Here is a 19170-nt window from a genome sequence, read left to right as displayed (position 1 = left end):
TAGGACTATAGTTCAATAAAGGTTTATTTTGTAACCAAAATCAAACCTTGGTTTAGGGTTTGAAACATGAGTTATACAACCAATAACATTTAATTGTACCTTTTCACTTTGGCTGTGCTCAAAACCAAGGCAGTGAATGGTTATTGTTCTGAAATGTTGAGGCCATAAAACAGTGATAGTTTACTCACAGGCCCATTTAACCAGTCAAGGCTCTGTTAATGATTTAGTTGTAATCTCACGGCTGCCAGTGGTGATTTAGATTATTGAAATGAACCATGCATTCTCACTTTAGTGGCTAGGATTCAGTGACAGGATCTTTTGAAGAATCAATGAGATCAGCTGAACAAAGATGCAATTGTTAGCCCCTACTGTTGAATTAGATTTCCTTGCCCTGGACCGACGCAATACACTGCTGGTTAATACCACTTTCCATTATAATTGAGCTATAGTGACGCATTTGTCAATGTTGGGAGTTTGGTGCACGACACATCTCATGAAATGCTGGGTTTGAGTTTGCGTAGAATGGCTATCCAAGAGCAGGGATGAGGGAAAGACTGCTCTTGTACTCCAGTACCCTCTTGTGGCTGGAATCAACAGCAGCTAGTGCAGCTGTAGTGATTTTTTAAAAATGTAACCAGCTAGGAACAAGTTTTTATTTACAATGACAGCCTACCCAGAACGACACTGGGCCGATTGTGTCCCTATGGGACTCAATCACAGCCTGGATTCAGAACAGGGACTGTAGTGACACCTCTTGAACTGAGATGCAGTGCCTTATACTGCTGTGCCACTCAGGAGCCCCATGTAACAATAATGGTAAGGTTCAAATGACCAACTGTAAAACATAACTGAGACAGTCTTATTCCACCCAATACATTTTTATTGTTAAAATACTTAAAACATACGTATGGGACAGAACAGACAATAACAAGCAATATTGCCACAAAATAAATTACCAACTCATTGCTGTCAAGGGCTGTAAATGGCCACACAAGCTAATAGCATCTTTCACGGCCGTCCACTTGAATTGTGTAAGGACAGTGATTCAGCAAATGTCTAATCATCGTCCACCATTCTGACAACTGTAAAACATGTGCACATTACACAATGCTGCAAACAGGACAGAATTCAATTCCAGATAGAACAAAAGTAGTTTGGGAAACGCTGCACAAACTCGGTCCTCAGGACCCCAAGGGGTGCATGTTTTTGGTTTAACACTACACAGCTGATTCAAATGATCAAAGCTTGATGATTAGTTGAATCAGCTGTGTAGTGCTAGGGCAAAAAACTAAACTTGCACCCCTTGGGGTTCCGAGGACCGAGTTTGGGGAAACCCTGAGCTAGTGTGAAACAACCTTGAACAATACAAGATATCCTCAACAGGACCTATCCACCAAGATATAAGAACCTTAGACTGAAGCCATTTTGACACAAATATTAGAAAATTGTGACAACGAAGAGGGTTCGAATACAAGTGTACCATTGTGATTTCAGATACCAATTCTGACTTACTGATTTCTGACCATGAAGTAATTCCAAGATTCCACACAAGTGTTTTGCCCCATCACCTGCCTTTCAGTGCATTGTGAACCAGTGTGTGTGCAATGAGTCAAATGTTGAGTGAGTACTGGACAATGCCAACAGCTGAATTGGAGGTTGCAGGCAAAATGTAGAGATGAGACTTCTCGCCATCTTATTTTCACCCCATACGACTCCATTTCTCTTTGTCCCCTCCCTCCATCTCACATACCTTCTCATGCTTATCTTCAAGCACATTCAACCTAAAATATTTTCACCAATATGTTCATCATCCACTCAAACTTGCACTCACTTTCCCACTGACTCATCCAAGCTAACCACACTTTAATCTTCAAGCAAATTCACCCTGAAACACATTTTCACTTTCATAATTTTCTATACATGCACACACTTTCATGTCATCTCACTCGGGCACGCTGCCACACTGTGTGATCATGAGAGCCAGGGGAACCTCCCTGTCCCCAGTGCCCAGTAGAGGAAACATCCTCTCAGAGAACTCGGCCACGCTGAAGCTGTACACCTCCGAGCCAGTCTTGGCATTGTAGAAGGTCACCTGACCCTCCTCACAGTCCAGGTAGACACCCACTCTGCGGAGGCGCACCGATGTCTTAACCTTGGTAAGGGCCGGGATAGTGAGGGCGCGCAGGTGGGTGCCCCCCCACCAGAGGGCGTAGTAACCACTATTAGGGCTCATGTCAAACAGCCCTTTCCTCTGGGCTGACTCCCGCACCACGCCCACCTTCCAGTCTTTATTCTCACCCACATTCACCTGAGATGAAGAGACAAAGATAGTGATACCGACAAAAGTTTGAGTGGGGACGAGCATGCAAGGTTGAATCCTAAGTGATTTACTCTCCTAGATTGCATGTCCTACACTTCTAACATCAAATGCCTAAATAGATTAAACCAATAAAACTGAAGCCACTATTCAGTCATTTCTTCCACCCTCCAATTTCTATGTGATTCCCTAACCCTTGACCCCTGGCCTCACCTCCCAGTAGTGTCGCCCCGAGTTGAAGCCCTCTTTGGCCAGCACACAAGACCAGACGTCGAAGCGTTGCGTGCTGTTCCTGTAGAACTGCAGTTTCTCTCCTCTCTTCACCTGCTTCCTGTCGTCAGAGAGGATGAGGAAGGGGTACGCCGTCACTGGGTTTAGCGTCACATCCTCTGCGAATGAGAAGGAACACAAAAAGGTCAAGGCTCTGGTGTGAATGCCACAGCCGAATAATGTTAGGAATCATGGCCAAAAAGACAGTGAGATGGTGTCTTGTGTAAACAGACTATTTAGAGAGCTTTATTGGTAAACAACAGTCAATCACTACATCCAGTAATACAGTAAGAGCAATGGTAGAGATAAGACCAGGATAGGTTGGTATTTAGAATTAAGATCAGAACTCACCTAAATAAGACTGGATCTTCTTCAACCCTGTACGAAAAAGTAATTACGGTGAGTCTCTTTTCCAATACATAGAAACTACTAGCCGTTTTTTTTTTTTTATATCAAATCATTTCTGGGTAACAATTAAGTACCTTACTGTTGTGTTCCATTACAATTGACAAAAATAGCTTTTTAGCAAGAAACCTAATCAGGAAAGAATTTTGCTAGGACTGTCTGGGAGTGATCTGAGTGGGGAGGGGAAAACTTAAAACAAGCTGTTATTGGCAGAGAAGTTTGGAACTCTTTGTTATTGTTAATTCATCAATTTACCACCTGGTGATGTCATCAGGCAAGGCAAAACTCCCACCCATGCAAACAGGTTGATTAGAAGGTCCTGTGTAGATGAATTCCAACCAGAAACTATCAGGAAATAACACTAGCTAGGTTTCCATCCAATTAGCGACAGATATTTATGCAAGTATTCTATAATCTCTATAAAGAAAATATGCATTTCCCACCAGTGTGCTTCCACCAAACTCACTTTTGCGGATAAAATTCAATGGGTAAGTTTTCACGTACCGAACAAAATTTTTATGTTCAATGTATTTCCATCCCTACACATAGTCGTCACAAACTGTTGTATTAAATAGCGAATGTGCCTACTCTGGTCTTGGCACGCGCACTCTAGCCAACAGCTCTCAGATACCATGCAGGTAGGCTACTCTACGTGATAAGATTATTATGGATAAGAGGGAGAATATTTGTATGTCAGACAGCAGTCAAGCATCACGTCACCAGAATAAGACCCTCAATATTTATTGGAAAGGAGCGTCAAAAATCACAGGGTACTGAAAGTGCACAGTGAAGTTCATAACTTCTTTCACCTGTAGCCTAATAAATTGCATGGTTTCCCCAAGATGTAGCAAGAGGACCACACACCATATCATCACGTGACGCCAAGTTTACTTCAATATGATGGTTGTCAATATTTCAGCATTTCTTGCCTTATTAATTTTACTGACACTAAAAAGATCCAACCATGTCGAACAAAAATTCTGTTAGCATTTTACAAATTGTCCTGAAACGTCCCGTTTCTATCACAGCTATCGTGATTATTTTTCATACTGTACGACTTCACTTGCATAAAACTATGGATGAAAATGTGGCTAGTGAGCAACATTTTTTACACTTTTACAGTGTTCGTTTCATCAGCTATTGTACAATATGATACAAAACACAGAAAAACTGAACTTTGACTGCACTGGGCCTTTAAACTATTAGTGAACCATTGAAGATGTTCTATTAGATGTGTGGGTTTAAAAATGGCATACATTGTCGAAATATAAAGTGAAAAAAACAACAATCTATTGAGGCCTACATCAAATTAGTTATTTTAAAACTTCTTCAGAAGAGGCATCGTGAATCACCATGCACCAATCTTCTTAAAAAAGGCATTTTAAGTAAACTAGGTTTGTAAGTGTTTTCCTTTAAGACAAACTCCTGACTTGTGTCTAACATTTCCTTTGAGCTAAAACAAAGCCTCTGCAAAATATCCCATTTCATTACCCAATAGTTCATTCACATGGGTCCTAGACCTTAATCCAAAAGAGAATCTTTGGAGTGAAGAGCTCCAAGAGTGCAGACAGACATACCTGATCCAGATTTGATCTTTTTTAGATCTGAGGGGAGAAGAAACATGAAGACATGTTGTTTAATGGAAGTATGTGTGAGTAGAGAACGAATGCAGCCATTTTTATCTCAATATCAAATCATTTTTGGGTAACAATTAAGTACCGTACCTTGTTTTCAATTAAAATGGTCAAAAATAAACTAAAACGGCTTCTTAGCAAAATGCTATTTCTCAAGAACGAATTTAGCTAAGACTGTCAGCGTGGTCCGAGAAAGGTGCCTAATTGGAAGAGCTTAATGGTAGAGATGTGAACTTTAAAAACCAGCTATTATTGGCAGAGAGTAGGGCAAAATCTGGTTTCAGGAGGCCTTTTTAAAACAGCTCTTACAAAGTGCTTTATCATAGATTTAAAAATGTCACAGTATTATTCCAACCAGTGTGGAAATACAGTGCCTTCGTAAAGTTCAGATCCCTTGACATTTTCCACATTGTATTAATACATTCTTAGAATAAGGCTGTAACAAAAACAATTCCTCAGCAATCTACACACAATACCCCATAATGACAAAGCGAAAAAAGGTTTTAGAACTGTGCAAATGTATGCATGTACATTAGTATTCAGACCCATTGCTACGAAACTTCGGAATTGAGCTCAGGTGCATCCTGTTTCCATTGATCATCCTTGAGATGTTTCTACAACTTGAATGGAGTCCACCTGTCGTAAATTCAATTGATTGGACATGATTTGGGAAGGCACACACCTCTCTAGATAAGGTCCCACAGTTGACAGTGCATGTCAGAGCAAAAACCAAGCCATGGGGTGAAGGAATTGTCTGTAAAGCTCCGAGACAGGATTGTGTCGAGGCACAGATCTGAGGCAAGGTACATAAAAATGTCTGCAGCATTGAAGGTCCCCAAGAACACAGTGGCCTACATCATTCTTAAATTGAAGATGTTTGGAACCTCCAAGAGTCTCCCTAGTGCTGGTCACCCGGCCAAACTGAGCAATCGGCGGAGAAGGACCTTGGTTAGGGAGGTGACCAAGAATCTGATGGTCACTGACAGAACTCCAGTGTTCCTCTGGACATCTGAGAACCTTCCAGAAAGAACAACCATCTCTGCAGCCCTCCACCAATCAGGTCTTTATGGTAGAGTGGCCAGACAGAAGTCGCTCCTCAGTCAAAGGCACATGACAGCCCACTTGGAGTTTGCCAAAAAGCACCCAAAGACTCAGACCATGAGAAACAAGATTCTCTGATGAAACTAAGTTTGAACTCTTTGGCTTGAATGTGAAGCGTCACATCTAGAGGAAACCTGGCACCATCCCTACGGTCAAGCATGGTGGTGGCAGCATCATGCTGTGGGGATGTGTTTTTCAGCTGGAAGACTAGTCAGGATTGAGGGAAAGATGAATAGGGGGCAAAGCTGCTCCAGAGCTCTCAGGTGAACCTTCGCACCAGTCTTCCAACAGGACATCAACCCTAAGCACACAGCCATAACAATGCAGGAGTGGCTTTGGGACAAGTCTCTGAATATCCTTGAGTGGCCCAGCCAGAGCCCGGACTTGAACCAGATCGAACATCTCTGGAGAGACCTGAAAATATCTGTGCAGCGACGCTTCCCAGCCAACCTGACAGCGCTTGAGGATCTGCGGAGAAGAATGGGAGAAACTCCAAATACATGTGTGCCAAGCTTGTAGCATCATACCCAAGGAGACTCGAGGCTGTAATCTCTGCTTAAAAGTACTGAGTAAAGGATCTGAATACTTACGTACATGTGATTTTTATTTTTTTATTATACATTTGCAAAAATGTAACAAAGTGTGGAAAAAGTCAAGGCGTCTAAATACTTTCCGAATGTACTGCATGTACAATACCAGTCAAAAGTTTGGACACCTACTTATTCAAGGGTTTTTCTTTATTTTGACCATTTTCTACAGTCGTGGCCAAAAGTTGAGAATGACACAAATATAAATTTTCAAAGTCTACTGCCTCAGTTTGTATGATGGCAATTTGCATATACTCCAGAATGTTATGAAGAGTGATCAGATGAATTGCAATTAATTGCAAAGTCCCTCTTTGCCATGCAAATGAACTGAATCCCCCAAAAACATTTCCACTGCAATTCAACCCTGCCACAAAAGGACCAGCTGACATGTCAGCGATTCTCTCGTAAGCACAGGTGTGAGTGTTGACGAGGACAAGGCTGGAGATCACTCTGTAATGCTGATTGAGATTGAATAACAGACTGGAAGCTTCAAAAGGAGGGTGGTGCTTGGAATCATTGTTCTTCCTCTCAACCATGGTTACCTGCAAGGAACACGTGCCGTCATCATTGCTTTGCACAAAAATGGCTTCACAAGCAAGGATATTGCTGCCAGTAAGATTGCACCTAAATCAACCATTTATCGGATCATCAAGAACTTCAAGGAGAGCGGTTCAATTGTTGTGAAGAAGGCTTCAGGGCGCCCAAAGTCCAGCAAGCGCCAGGACCGTCTCCTAAAGTTGATTCAGCTGCGGGATCGGGGCACCACCAGTACAGAGCTTGCTCAGGAATGGCAGCAGGCAGGTGTGAGTGCATCTGCACGCACAGTGAGGCGAAGACTTTTGGAGGATGGCCTGGTGTCAAGAAGGGCATCAAAGAAGCCACTTCTCTCCAGGAAAAACATCAGGGACAGACTGATATTCTGCAAAAGGTACAGGGATTGGACTGCTGAGGACTGGGGTAAAGTCATTTTCTCTGATGAATCCCCTTTGCGATTGTTTGGGGCATCCGGAAAAAAGCTTGTCCGGAGAAGACAAGGTGAGCGCTACCATCAGTCCTGTGTCATGCCAACAGTAAAGCATCCTGAGACCATTCATGTGTGGGGTTGCTTCTCAGCCAAGGGAGTGGGCTTCTCACAATTTTGCCTAAGAACACAGCCATGAATAAAGAATGGTACCAACACATCCTCCGAGAGCAACTTCTCCCAACCATCCAGGAACAGTTTGGTGATGAACAATGCCTTTTCCAGCATGATGGAGCACCTTGCCATAAGGCAAAAGTGATAACCAAGTGGCTCGGGGAACAAAACATCGATATTTTGGGTCCATGGCCAGGAAACTCCCCAGACCTTATTCCCATTGAGAACTTATGGTCAGCATCAAAAGGCGGGTGGACAAACAAACCCACAAATTCTGACAAACTCCAAGCATTGATTATGCAAGAATGGGCTGCCAACCATCAGTATGTGGCCTAGAAGTTAATTGACAGCATACCAGGGCGGATTTCAGAGATCTTGAAAAAGAAGGGTCAACACTCCAAATATTGACTCTTTGCATCAACTTCATGTAATTGTCAATAAAAGCCTTTGACACTTATGAAATGCTTGTAATTATACTTCAGTATTCCATATTAACATCTGACTAAAATATCGAAAGACACTGAAGCAGCAAACTTTGGAAATTAATATTTGTGTCATTCTCAAAACTTTTGGCCACAACTGTACATTGTAGAATAATAGTGAAGACATCAAAACTATTAAATAACACATTTCCTTCCTCTGGAGGCCACCAAACGATATATGCATGGTATGATCTTCTCACCTTTGAGATATTGCCTCACATGCTGGTCACAAGCAGGAACTACTATTCTGAAACCAATTGAAATCACTACAAACAAACCAATCAGTTACCACCGTTGTCATATCATATATTGATTTAACCTGGATAGCTTTAAGCAGTATGTAGATGCAGGATCTTGAAGACCAGGCTTGCATGGGCTTTCCAGGATAACAAGGGCAGTAACTAGAGGGGATTGCGTTGTCCCTTTGACACAGTAAAATCGGCCTTCTCTGTTAGAGCTACAATATACTGGAATGCAATGCCCACGGACTTGAGAAGCTGCCCCGATTGTACTTTGAATTTGAAAACATGGCTAAAATCTATCCAAATCTGCACACATGAGTTGTGGTTCCTCATATGCAAGACGACAGTTGATGATAGTTGTCATTAGAATTATATATTATTGGATGTATTTGTATTTTGTGTTGTTTTAGTGAGTATTTGTATTGTGGCTGTGTAATTGTCCTTAGCTGCCCTGGGATGACGGGTGTAAATTAGCTTGTGGCTAACCCCGGCACATTTACATGTTGCATTATTGATGTTGTTTAATGTGCATTGTCCCCTATAAATAAATATGGTTGAGAGAATGCCAAGACTGTGCAAAGCTGTCATCAAGGCAAAGGATGGCTACTTTGAAAAATCTCAAATATATTTTGATTTATTTAACACCTTTGGTTACTACATGATTCCATGTGTGTTTTTTCATAGTTATGATGTAGAAAATAGTAAAAAATAAAATAATTTGAATGAGGTGTTTCCAAACTTTTGACTGGTACTATTATATATATATATATATATGAGACGCAACTTAAAATTGACCCACCTCGTAGAGACCACTGACTCTTAGTGTTCCGTAGTGTCTGTACACTCATCATACTGTCGCTCTCCCGTAGAGAAGTAACTGAAACACACGCATAATGGGTTATATTAACAAACAAATAGGTTGGTCCACAACATACAGTGCAGGTGTGATAATAGTTATGCAGGTTGTGTTTCCTCATATGTTCGCGTTCCTCCTGGTATTTTTACAACCCACTTTTGTGAATGACTCATTCTTCACCTGACCGATGTTTCAACACAGCGATGGATGACAGAAGGAATGAGTTCTATTGGCATGAGGTATTTGAGTAGGAATGGTATTTTGACTGCTTACAGACTACTTTCAGAATACCTTTCTCGGTACCTTCAACTCAGTAATTTATGAGAAACTTCACCCGAAAACCACAGTAAGGGAACAACTAATTATTTATTTACAACATTTTTGGTAACAATATGAACATTATGGAACTGATGCAAATAATCTACCCCCTCCCCCCCGAAATATTTTTTTTTATCAATATCAAATGAAATTACCATTATTATGAATATTTGGTAACTGTGATGTCCATTTTGAAAAGGATAATGAGGATAATAAATAATGATGACATGACTATGGTGATTCATCTACTCACGGGAGCGTCGGGAGCGCACCTCCCCCATGCGGATCTCATCCATACTCTTCTTCAGTTCCCCCAGAGCCACCTTCACCTCCCCCAGAGAGAAATGCAGCGACACCGCCGCCTCGGGATCCAACTCCTGGGTGTCAGAGTCTGCCTCTAGGGGGGCACTCGCCTCCTCAAAACTCTGAAAGTGGGTTGAAGGCAGGCATTGAGAGATATATTCAATTGAAAGACTTACAGTTCAGAGTTTAACGTCAGTGGAATGGACGTGGAGTGGACTCTGGTAATACCTCTGATAGCTTGCACTTAGAGGCCATTGGTCCGTACACATGGCACACCAGGTGCATGTCCCATTGCCCTCAAAGTGCAAACCCCACCCAACTGTTACAACAGATAAGCTAAATGAAGTGCATCCACAAATGATAAAAGGTGCCTCAGCTAAAACACATTCCCTCCGTACCTGGAGGAAGCCAATGTGGTCATCAGACGTGGCCTGGGCTTCCAGTCTGGATCGCCGCACCTGCAGCTGGCTAAGCTCCGCCTCCAAACGGGTCACTAGCCCCTCCCCCCGTGTTTCCACTGACACCCGCTTCTCCTCCATCCCGCCCACCAGCTCTTCACGGATCCTGTCCACTGAGCAACTCAGCTCCCCCAGCAACTGCTCCACCTGCGACAGCTCACCCCGTGCATAGTTCTAGAAAAAAACAGAAGGGTTCAGTTGCTCCTTGACACTGATTTAAGGTCAGTTTCCTTCTCTCCAGTTATGGTCATTATTGTGATTGCAGATCACACAACTGAAAAATGTGTGGTTCATCAAGCCTAAAACGTGTGTTTAAAAAAAAAAAAAATGAATAGTTTTTTTCTGTAATGTATCATAACAGCGGTATGGCAAACATCATTTGGGTGGACTAAACAGACTATCTAGACCTGCTAATAGCTACTGGTTGACTATACAAACTGTCTTGAACTGCTAATAGCCACTGCAGTGGCAGTAATGGTTGTTGGTACGGTCTACTAACACTAGACAGAGTGGTAGCGTGATCTGATGAATATGAAGCCTGACACGTTGAGGGGTTAAGTGAAGGGGTCAAATAGATCTAACACAATGTTGATACAATGTCGGGGCCTGTGAATCAGCTGCCTACCCTGACGGTCTCCAGTCGGCTCTTGAGCTCAATCAGACGGAGGCTCTTCCCCTCAATCCGGTTCTGAATCTCCAGTTCAGTCTTCCCAATGAGTTTCTGTGTGACAGACAAAGGACAGTAAAGAGATGGAGGATGAGAGACAAAGAGACCAATTATGTGAATGCAGTGTCATTGAAAGTAGATTTGGCATCATGTCTGTTCACTACTTGTCCTAACTAGACAATGCTGCAGGCCTGCTGCTGCTTAAACAGGCGCTCTTAGGGAACACATTCAAGTAAAATGTGCTTTGAAGTGCCCAAAGAAATACCCTAGAAAATATTTTTTAGATGCAAATAGAAAAACATTGCCCTTGAAATAGCCATATACATTTCAGATAACATAATGAAATACATTCATTCAAAAAAAATCATGCATGTTATTCATTTGCCTTGAACCAAACCCATTATCCACAAGATTATACCTAAATTATGTAAAATTGCTCATGTTTTTAGTCAGATTCCCAACCCATAGAGATATGAGGATTCTAGTGCCCAAAAGCCCATTTAGCACCATTGAGGACTTTAACCATAGAGTACCACAGTATGAGTCATAATACCCATAAAACCTAGCAGTCAAACATGGAAATGGTTCCAACAGTTTTTTCCACAATTCATTATTCCCATAGGGGATTTTCAAAACACTTTAAATAAGGGCTGTGTTTTGTGTTGGCTTACCCTGGCATGACTTTTTGATAACCATGTAAATCTCTCTAGGACAAGGTGACTTTTATCAATATATTCACCACTGTGGGGATCTATTTTGAAGTAGTCAACTGGATGAGACTTCCTATAGGTTAAGGAAGGATCACATGATTTCATCCGTGTCATCAGGAGGGATCAGCCAATGACTTATACTCATGAGCAAACATTTCATAACTGCAGGTGGCAGTAAGTCACAAACCATGGCTTTATACCTGTTCATACAACACATTCCAGGTCGCAGTGCGCACCCTTCCAGTTCGTTTGCTCATAGAAGTAGCAGTTCTTCAAAATCGAGATGGCCTCAATGGAGCTGCCTATTTTCTCAGGTACATTTATGCGATGAGCTGTTTCTTTGTTTTCTTCTCAGAGCCAAAAGGAGGATCATATGTTATATTTAATGACTTAAAATACAGTGCAACTGGCAGCTGTCAAATTGTGATGCAGTCATTGAAGTCATTGAATAGAAATGTGTTACTAAATTTGAAAAGTTCCACAGTTCCCCATCCCTTTTTTACCCTCTTGGTTCAGGATTTTACAGTTATCTGAAAGCGAACCAGAAATAGCCAGTCACTGTTTATATGCAGGTTGTTTACATTAGAAATGTAGATGCAACTTAGACAAGAACATAACCAACTCCCATCTCAGATAATCTTTAGAGTAAAATCTGCATTGCAAAAGGGATTTCGGTGGCTTGTTTACATAGGGGTTATCTATCTATGTCATCTGCATTGCAAGAAGCTGAGAGTCCCCTATGACCTACAGACTCGTAGCCAATACTCAGTCTTTCAAAGGTTCAAAATACAAGATGTAATATAAAATAAAGTTACCTAAATAAAATACCTGACAGTGCCCTCTCGTCATGCATTGGCCATTGTCTATTTTGACTGTTAGGGCACACCAACCACAAAACTAGAATTAAATTGTATTTCTTTAAGGCACACATCCAACCCCAAGAAACACACCACACCCTTAAGTAGCCTTCAGACTATAGCCTTGGCACAAAAGCATCTTTGAGCTGCTTGGGCCATTGAGGTTCTGAAGGGGTGTGTGCTCCAAGCGCCTGATGTGAAAGCTGCTTTGCCTTCTCCTCACCTGCTTGTTGACTCGCTCTGTCTGCACGGACACTGTGCGGTGTGTGCGGTGCTCCTCCAGCACACAGATGGCACAGATACAGATCTGGTCCGTGCGGCAGTACACCTCCAGAAGCCGGTGGTGCAGTGGGCAGGTGCGGCCGCGAAGCGCTTCCCGGGGCTCCAGGAGCTGGTGGTTGGCATAGAAGGGCGTGTTCAGGTGAGGCTGCACATGGGCCTCGCAGTAGGATGCTGTGCAGGTCAAACACGAGCTGATCGCCACTTGTTTTTTCCCTGTACACACATCACATTTGATCATCTCCTCCAGGAACGGGTTGCTGTTGGCCATGGCTCCCGGTGTCTTCACGTCTGACGCGTGCAGCTTTCCTGTGCCGTAGCGAGCTTCTTTGTATTTCTCAGCGATATGGGCGAAGACTCGGTTGATGTTGAGCTGAGGCCGCTCGGGGAACTGATGCTTGCAGAGCGGGCAGGTGCAGGTGGTGCTGGAGGCCCAGTAGCCTCCGATGCAACCCTGGCAGAAGTTGTGTCCGCAGGGCGTCGACACTGGGTCGTTGAACAGGTCTAAGCAGATGGAGCAGGTCAGCTCCTGCTCCGAAAACATCTCCAGGACCCCCGCCTCAGCCATCATTTTGTCCTACCAAAAGCCCTACGGGTGAGACAACATACTAGGTCACATAAAAACATTTCTACTAGGCCCGTAGGTCAACACATAGGTCAAAGATTGAACTAGGCCTATACAGGTTCGATAAACCAGATTGCCATGTTGTAGAGGCTGATGACTCATGCAACTATAACTAAGCTATCATAGTCACTGGGCTAGATGGGCTTGTGGTTGTAGCCCTACTTGTATTGAAGGAAGTTGAAGACCTTTTGCCATCACCAGTTCAATAACCAACACAGAGCACAACAACTGGCCTACTAATTCTACTGCTGGTCCATGTTAACCGACAAGTACTTTGGCTAGGGATTTAAAATTTGGCCTTCCGTCTGAGGACTGCCCAAGCTGTTGTGTGTGTGTGGTGGTGACCCAAGTTAACATCCCTCAGGGCACTTCTCAATCAACAGCATATTATCTGGCAGAGAAGAGGTTAGGAAAAATCTCACCAACAGAAACCGCTTTGAAAATCACAACTGGATAGTTTTAGAATGGGCCAAGGCCTATTATCCCTCACAAGGCAAAAAAATGATGGTCACAAAATTACAAGGGCTGATAAACAATTAATAGTAAAGGTTGCATCACAAATAGCCATAGTAATTCCCACACAACATTTTTATCAAGCATTTTGACTATGCATTCTAAAAGATAACTAAACTTGTCGAGGTGTATATTTTTGAGTAAAATGAACACACCTTAACCGATCCCAGAGTAGTATTTTTTGCCTGTTTTCAGACTTGTTTGTTGTAGATCAGAGATTAGGTGTGTCTAACAGTGGACAAACAATCACTGGTATGCACAGGTGCATTGTGGGCCATCTCCACCGGGAATTGGCCTAACACCTGTTTACGATCAGTGCTGATTCACTCCGAGTGGCTGCCTCTGCTCACTCCATTTAAACGTGATTCGATTCTCATTTGCGGTACGTTCTTAGAAACATAAATCCCTCGACGTTCATATCGCATCAAAAAATAATTTCACAAATGCAGAATACACACTCACTGTACACTGTTTTAACACAGTTGCAGCAGACAGTATTTTTCAGTGACAACATGTTTGTGGCGTCCATCTTCCATTTACACACAGGTGTTCAGAGATGCAGATGGCTAATTAGCACAGGTAGTCCACTCTGTCTTCCGTCTGTTTTCAGTAAGCAATCGCTGTAATGGAAATATGGCTGTGTGCTATCCCTAACCCTAAATATAAGGAACGTATCTTTCATATTAGCAAGAAATACTTTTTTAAAAGGTACATTTACCACACCATTTAACTTTAAAACAAATTAAAATTCACACCAATAAACCGTGGGAAATGCGATGATGATGATGCAGAAGTCTGTGTCTGTTTTTTCAGAATGTTCTTTATTTGAGTCCATTGATATTTCTGGTCCTGCAGCATTCCATGACATTTTCAGAAGACTCTCTCCCACTCCTATGCTGTGTGTGTAATTTCGCAACAGAATTCCTACAGTGCACCTGAAAGCACAACAATAGACTGTTCTACCCCACATAGGCCTAATGGGAGCACAAATGCATGAGAGGTTGAAATAATTATTCTGCCATGATACTGACAGACAGACAAACATCATCCATGCAATTTAAACTGATGTGTGAGCTCATGGCTTTTATCCAACCATGTTTGAAGAATCGAATAGTCACTGAAGAATAGTCTCTGATTTCAGTACTTCCATTATCATTTGAACACAGGTCTCTGACCACAGGTACATTTTCAGACAGACAGGCTGGCATTGAATTTCCAACATTGCCATAGTATCATTCTCCGCTTAGAGGCGGGGGACTCCATACTTCCGATGCTTTCCAACCCAATGTAACATGCAATCTGTCAGGTTCCTCATTGCTTTTTTTTGTAGTTTGTCCCAAAAGAAGACTCCCTTATCCAACCATTAATTTACTTGAGTGACATGCAAGTGATTTTCCTCTAGGTGACATGAGAAATGATCAAGACACTGATGTCACAGGACTTCACATCTGAGCCAATGGAAAATAACAGGTGTTTCTCTGTATGCTCGGTGTAGACTATAGTCAGTTTTGTTGCGTGTGACTTAGATTGTCTCAGACATGAGTGAATGTGGATGTCATACCATACATGCTGTCAATGTATGTGAACTCCAATGCACCACCTCCCTCAAGAAAAACAACAATGGCCTCTTTGTGATGCAGTAAATGACTCTTTCAACCCTAAGACCTTTAACAATATATTTATTTGGAAAGTGATCCATGAATCCAACAAATAAGTTAAATAACCTCAAAAACATGGGGACATACTTTCAAGTTTCCCTGCCAGTCAGGTAAACAATATCCCAGGTCTTATCTACTCTAATCTACTACTGACAACTGCAGGCTGTCAAAAGGCCGATTCTTGTGTCCCATTCACGCGGCCTCTCTCAGTTTGGCCCAAAGCCAATGGCTGTCCAAAGCCCAGGTTTAATTTACTGTATCCAGTCGCACAGATGTTACCATCCAAAATGACATGACACATGCATTGTGTTACTAGTTTTTATACTTTACACAATTGGCGCTAGCTTGTCAAACCTGTTCACCAACAAGTTGCTGTGAGGGTCATATGTAACCAAGTCTATGTAAATGGCTGTGAAGAATGGAAAATAAAATACAGTCAATGGTTGTCCTGTACTGAGGTCTACCTGGAAACTTCTCAGTGACTAAACCATTGTCAATCAAGGAAGAACGGTATCTGCCAAACTGGGATGTTCACTGTTACATGTTCTGATGATAATGCCACTATTGAGTTGTGTGTGTTTAATTTTGAAACATATCTGACCCACATCAACAGTCAACAGACAGAAGATTGGTTGGAATTAAAACATAAGAGTATTTATAGTACTGTAACTGTACAGCAATCAATATTACGCAAAAAAAACATTGTATGAGCAATTGGTGTAATTGTAATACAATACATAGGCATATTTCACATTAGAAATAATATTTGTACAAAAATTGCTATAGGCTACTCGTGATCCTGTTACAAGAATTGTTGACACACAAACTTACCGTATATCTTTCTTCAGCAATGGAGTTGAAAGAATGAAATAAGTTTGTGACTGTCCTACAAAGCTGCTGTCACCACTGCCAAAGAAGGTACTTCCAGCTAATCAGGTATATGTGTGATTGTGCGTGGGTGTGTGTTGTGATGGTTGACAACAGCTTGCACAGCAGTCAGGTGAGTTAGTGAAACAACTACCGTGCCCTCAAAGTATTCACACCCCTTGACATTTTCCACATTTCGTTGTTGCAGCCTGAATTTAAAATGTATTACATTTAGATTGTGTGTCACTGATCTTAACACAATACCCCATAATGTCAAAGTGGAATTATGGTTTTAGAAATGTTTACAAATTAATAAAAATGGAAAGGTGAAATGTCATGAGTCAATAAGTATTAAACTCCTTTGTTATGGCAAGCCTAAATAACTTCAGGAGTAAACATTTGCTGAACTAGTCAGATAAGTTGCATGGACTAACTGGGTGCAATGATGTCGTTTAACACAATTTTTGAATGACTACCCCATCTCTGTACCCCACACATACAATTTATCTGTAAGGTCTCTCAGTCGAGCAGAGAGGTTTTCCAATGGTTTGCAAAGAAGATGGGTAAAAAAAAAAAAAAAAAAAATAAGATATAGAATTTTCCTTTGAACACAGTGAAGTTATTAATTATAATTTGGATGGTGTATCAATACACCCAGTCATGATAAAGATAAAGGCGTCCTTCCTAACTCGGTTGACAGAGAGGAATGAAGGACTTGACCATGAGGCCAATGGTGATTTAAAGCAGTTACAGAGTTAAATGGCTGTGATAGGAGAAAACTGGAGGATGGATCAACAACATTGTGGTTACTCCACAATACTAACCTAAATGACAGAGTGAAAAGAAGGAAGCCTGTACAGAATAAACATATTACAACACATGTATTCTGTTTTCAATAAGGCACTAAAGTAATACTGTAAAAAAAAAATTGGCAAAGAAATTAACTTTATGTCCTGAATACCAAGTGTTATGTTTGGGGCAAATCCAACACAATGCATCACTGAGTCACACTCTTCATATTTTCAAACATGGTGGTGGCTGCATCATGTTATGGGTATGCTTGTCATCGGCAGGGAGTAGGGAGTTTTTTTTAAGGATAAAAATAAAAAGAATAGGGCTAAGCACAGGCAAAGTCCTAAAGGAGAACCTGGTTCAGTCTGCTTTCCAACAGACACTGGGAGACAAATCCACCTTTCAGGAAGACAACCTGAAACGCAAGGCCAAATATACACTGAGTATACCAAACATTAGGAACATCTTCTATGGCAAGACTTGAAAATGGCAATCTAGCAATGATCAACAACCAACTTGACAGAGCTTGAATAATTTTTAAAAGAACAATGGGCAAATATTGTACAATCCTGGTTTGTAAAGCTTTGTAAAGCTCTTAGAGACTTACCCAGAAAGACTCAGAGCTGTAATTGCTGCCAAAGTTGATTCTAACGTGCATTGAATCAGGGGGTTGAATACTTACGTAATCAAAATATATTAGTATTTTATTTTCCATTAATATAAAAAATGTAACATTTTTATGCCAGTTTGAGAGTATTTTGTGTAGCTCATTGACAAAAAATGACAATTACATCCATTTTAATCCCACTTTGTAACACAACAAAATGTGGAAAAAGTCAAGGGGTGTGAATACTTTTTGAAGGCACTGTATTTCTCCAACATGCGTGTGAAAAAGAGACATACTGTGTAAGAAGACATTGCTAATTACTGTAGATAATTTTGCTACTAGCACATGAATTCATAAGAGATAGACCAAGGAGTTTGTGATTATTTTGAGAGGTTCACCAACTACACAGCTGCAACCTGCTGCTGAAATCGCAAATCTGTAAATTAGTCAGACAGACCAGAGAATAGACAGAACCTGTGTTGATCCTAAACCTATATTTACACAAATTACCATTCATTTCACAATTGCAACTATTTTCCATGTCTGATCTGCAGGGCAAATATATTTAATGACTCTCAAGACACCCTCATGAGAACAAAAACAAAGTAAAATGCTGATGAGGCTCATTATTTGTTTCAGTACTTCCCACCCGTTAGTTTCTGTTGGTTTCTGCATTAGGGGGACTACAGGGGAAAACTTTTGTTTGTTTGGTGTTAAGGTTCATTCATCATAAAGACATTTTCTCCAGCCTTTTATATTACAGAAGTACCTCAGGACAGACCAAAACAATAAATGTGATAAAGACACACTCAAACAAGGGGAGAGAAATGATTTGGCTGAATGCAGATACAAATGACAACGACGCCTTGGGGAGGACACAGTGCTTTCACTAATGAGAAATGTAGGTGTTGGAATGCTGCCTATCCTGACTGTTGTCCTAAAGGAGGATCTAAAGTATGTAACGCATGGTGCTGTGACTGTCATTCCTTTGAGGTCTGTACATGTATGTGTAGTTGTTTCTCTCAAAGCTGTGGCTCAGCAGGGTCCCTTTGGTGGAGTAAAAAAAAAAGCTGAGTCAATTTCACAGCGCGAATAGCACCATCAAGCAAACTGTTCTTTGAGCCATAATGGGAGCATGAATGCAAAGTAAGGGTTTATATTAGCTTCACTTTCTGATGTGCCTTTCTGGCCTTGGTTTTGTTCTGCTGATAAACTGGGTCAGATAGGCTGTGCCTTCAGAAAGTATTGACTTTTCATACCCCTTGATTTTTTCATCAGTTTGGTCAGAGGTCCAGCTCTAGGCAGAGTCGGGGTAGTTCCATACTTTATCAATTTACCAATGGAGACCACTGTGTTCTTGGAAACATTCAACATTCTAGACATTTTTTATACCCTTCCCCAGATATGCCTTGTCACAATTCTCTCTCAGAGATCTACAGACAGTTCCATGGACTTCATGGTAGTCTCTACTCTGACATGCACTGTCA

The 19170-nt window shown here is 41.5% G+C and overlaps 1 protein-coding gene across 2 annotated transcripts; it reads right to left on the bottom strand.

The window, feature by feature from the left end:
* Positions 1-859: 859 nt before the first annotated feature.
* btr30 (bloodthirsty-related gene family, member 30) lies at positions 860-17723 on the bottom strand. 2 transcript variants are annotated; one of them, XM_014192496.3, is made up of 10 exons: positions 16249-17723; positions 12566-13210; positions 10734-10829; positions 10049-10282; positions 9601-9772; positions 8973-9050; positions 4570-4596; positions 2939-2965; positions 2531-2706; positions 860-2308 (listed from the first exon to the last, which is right to left on the bottom strand). In XM_014192496.3, the coding sequence occupies exons 2-10, from the start codon at positions 13190-13192 to the stop codon at positions 1943-1945; spliced, it is 1803 nt and encodes a 600-aa protein (XP_014047971.1). In that variant the 5' UTR covers positions 13193-13210; positions 16249-17723; the 3' UTR covers positions 860-1942. The 2 variants fall into 2 exon arrangements, with proteins under 2 accessions (XP_014047971.1, XP_014047970.1); XM_014192495.3 differs by lacking the exon at positions 16249-17723 and adding an exon at positions 13915-14398.
* Positions 17724-19170: the final 1447 nt, after the last annotated feature.

The sequence above is a fragment of the Salmo salar genome, chromosome 03, assembly GCF_965601325.2.
Source record: "Salmo salar chromosome 03, fSalSal1, whole genome shotgun sequence".
Taxonomy (NCBI): Eukaryota; Metazoa; Chordata; class Actinopteri; order Salmoniformes; family Salmonidae; genus Salmo; species Salmo salar.
The sequence above is the reverse complement of the archived record's forward strand: the minus strand, read 5'-3'. Positions and strand labels throughout refer to the sequence as shown.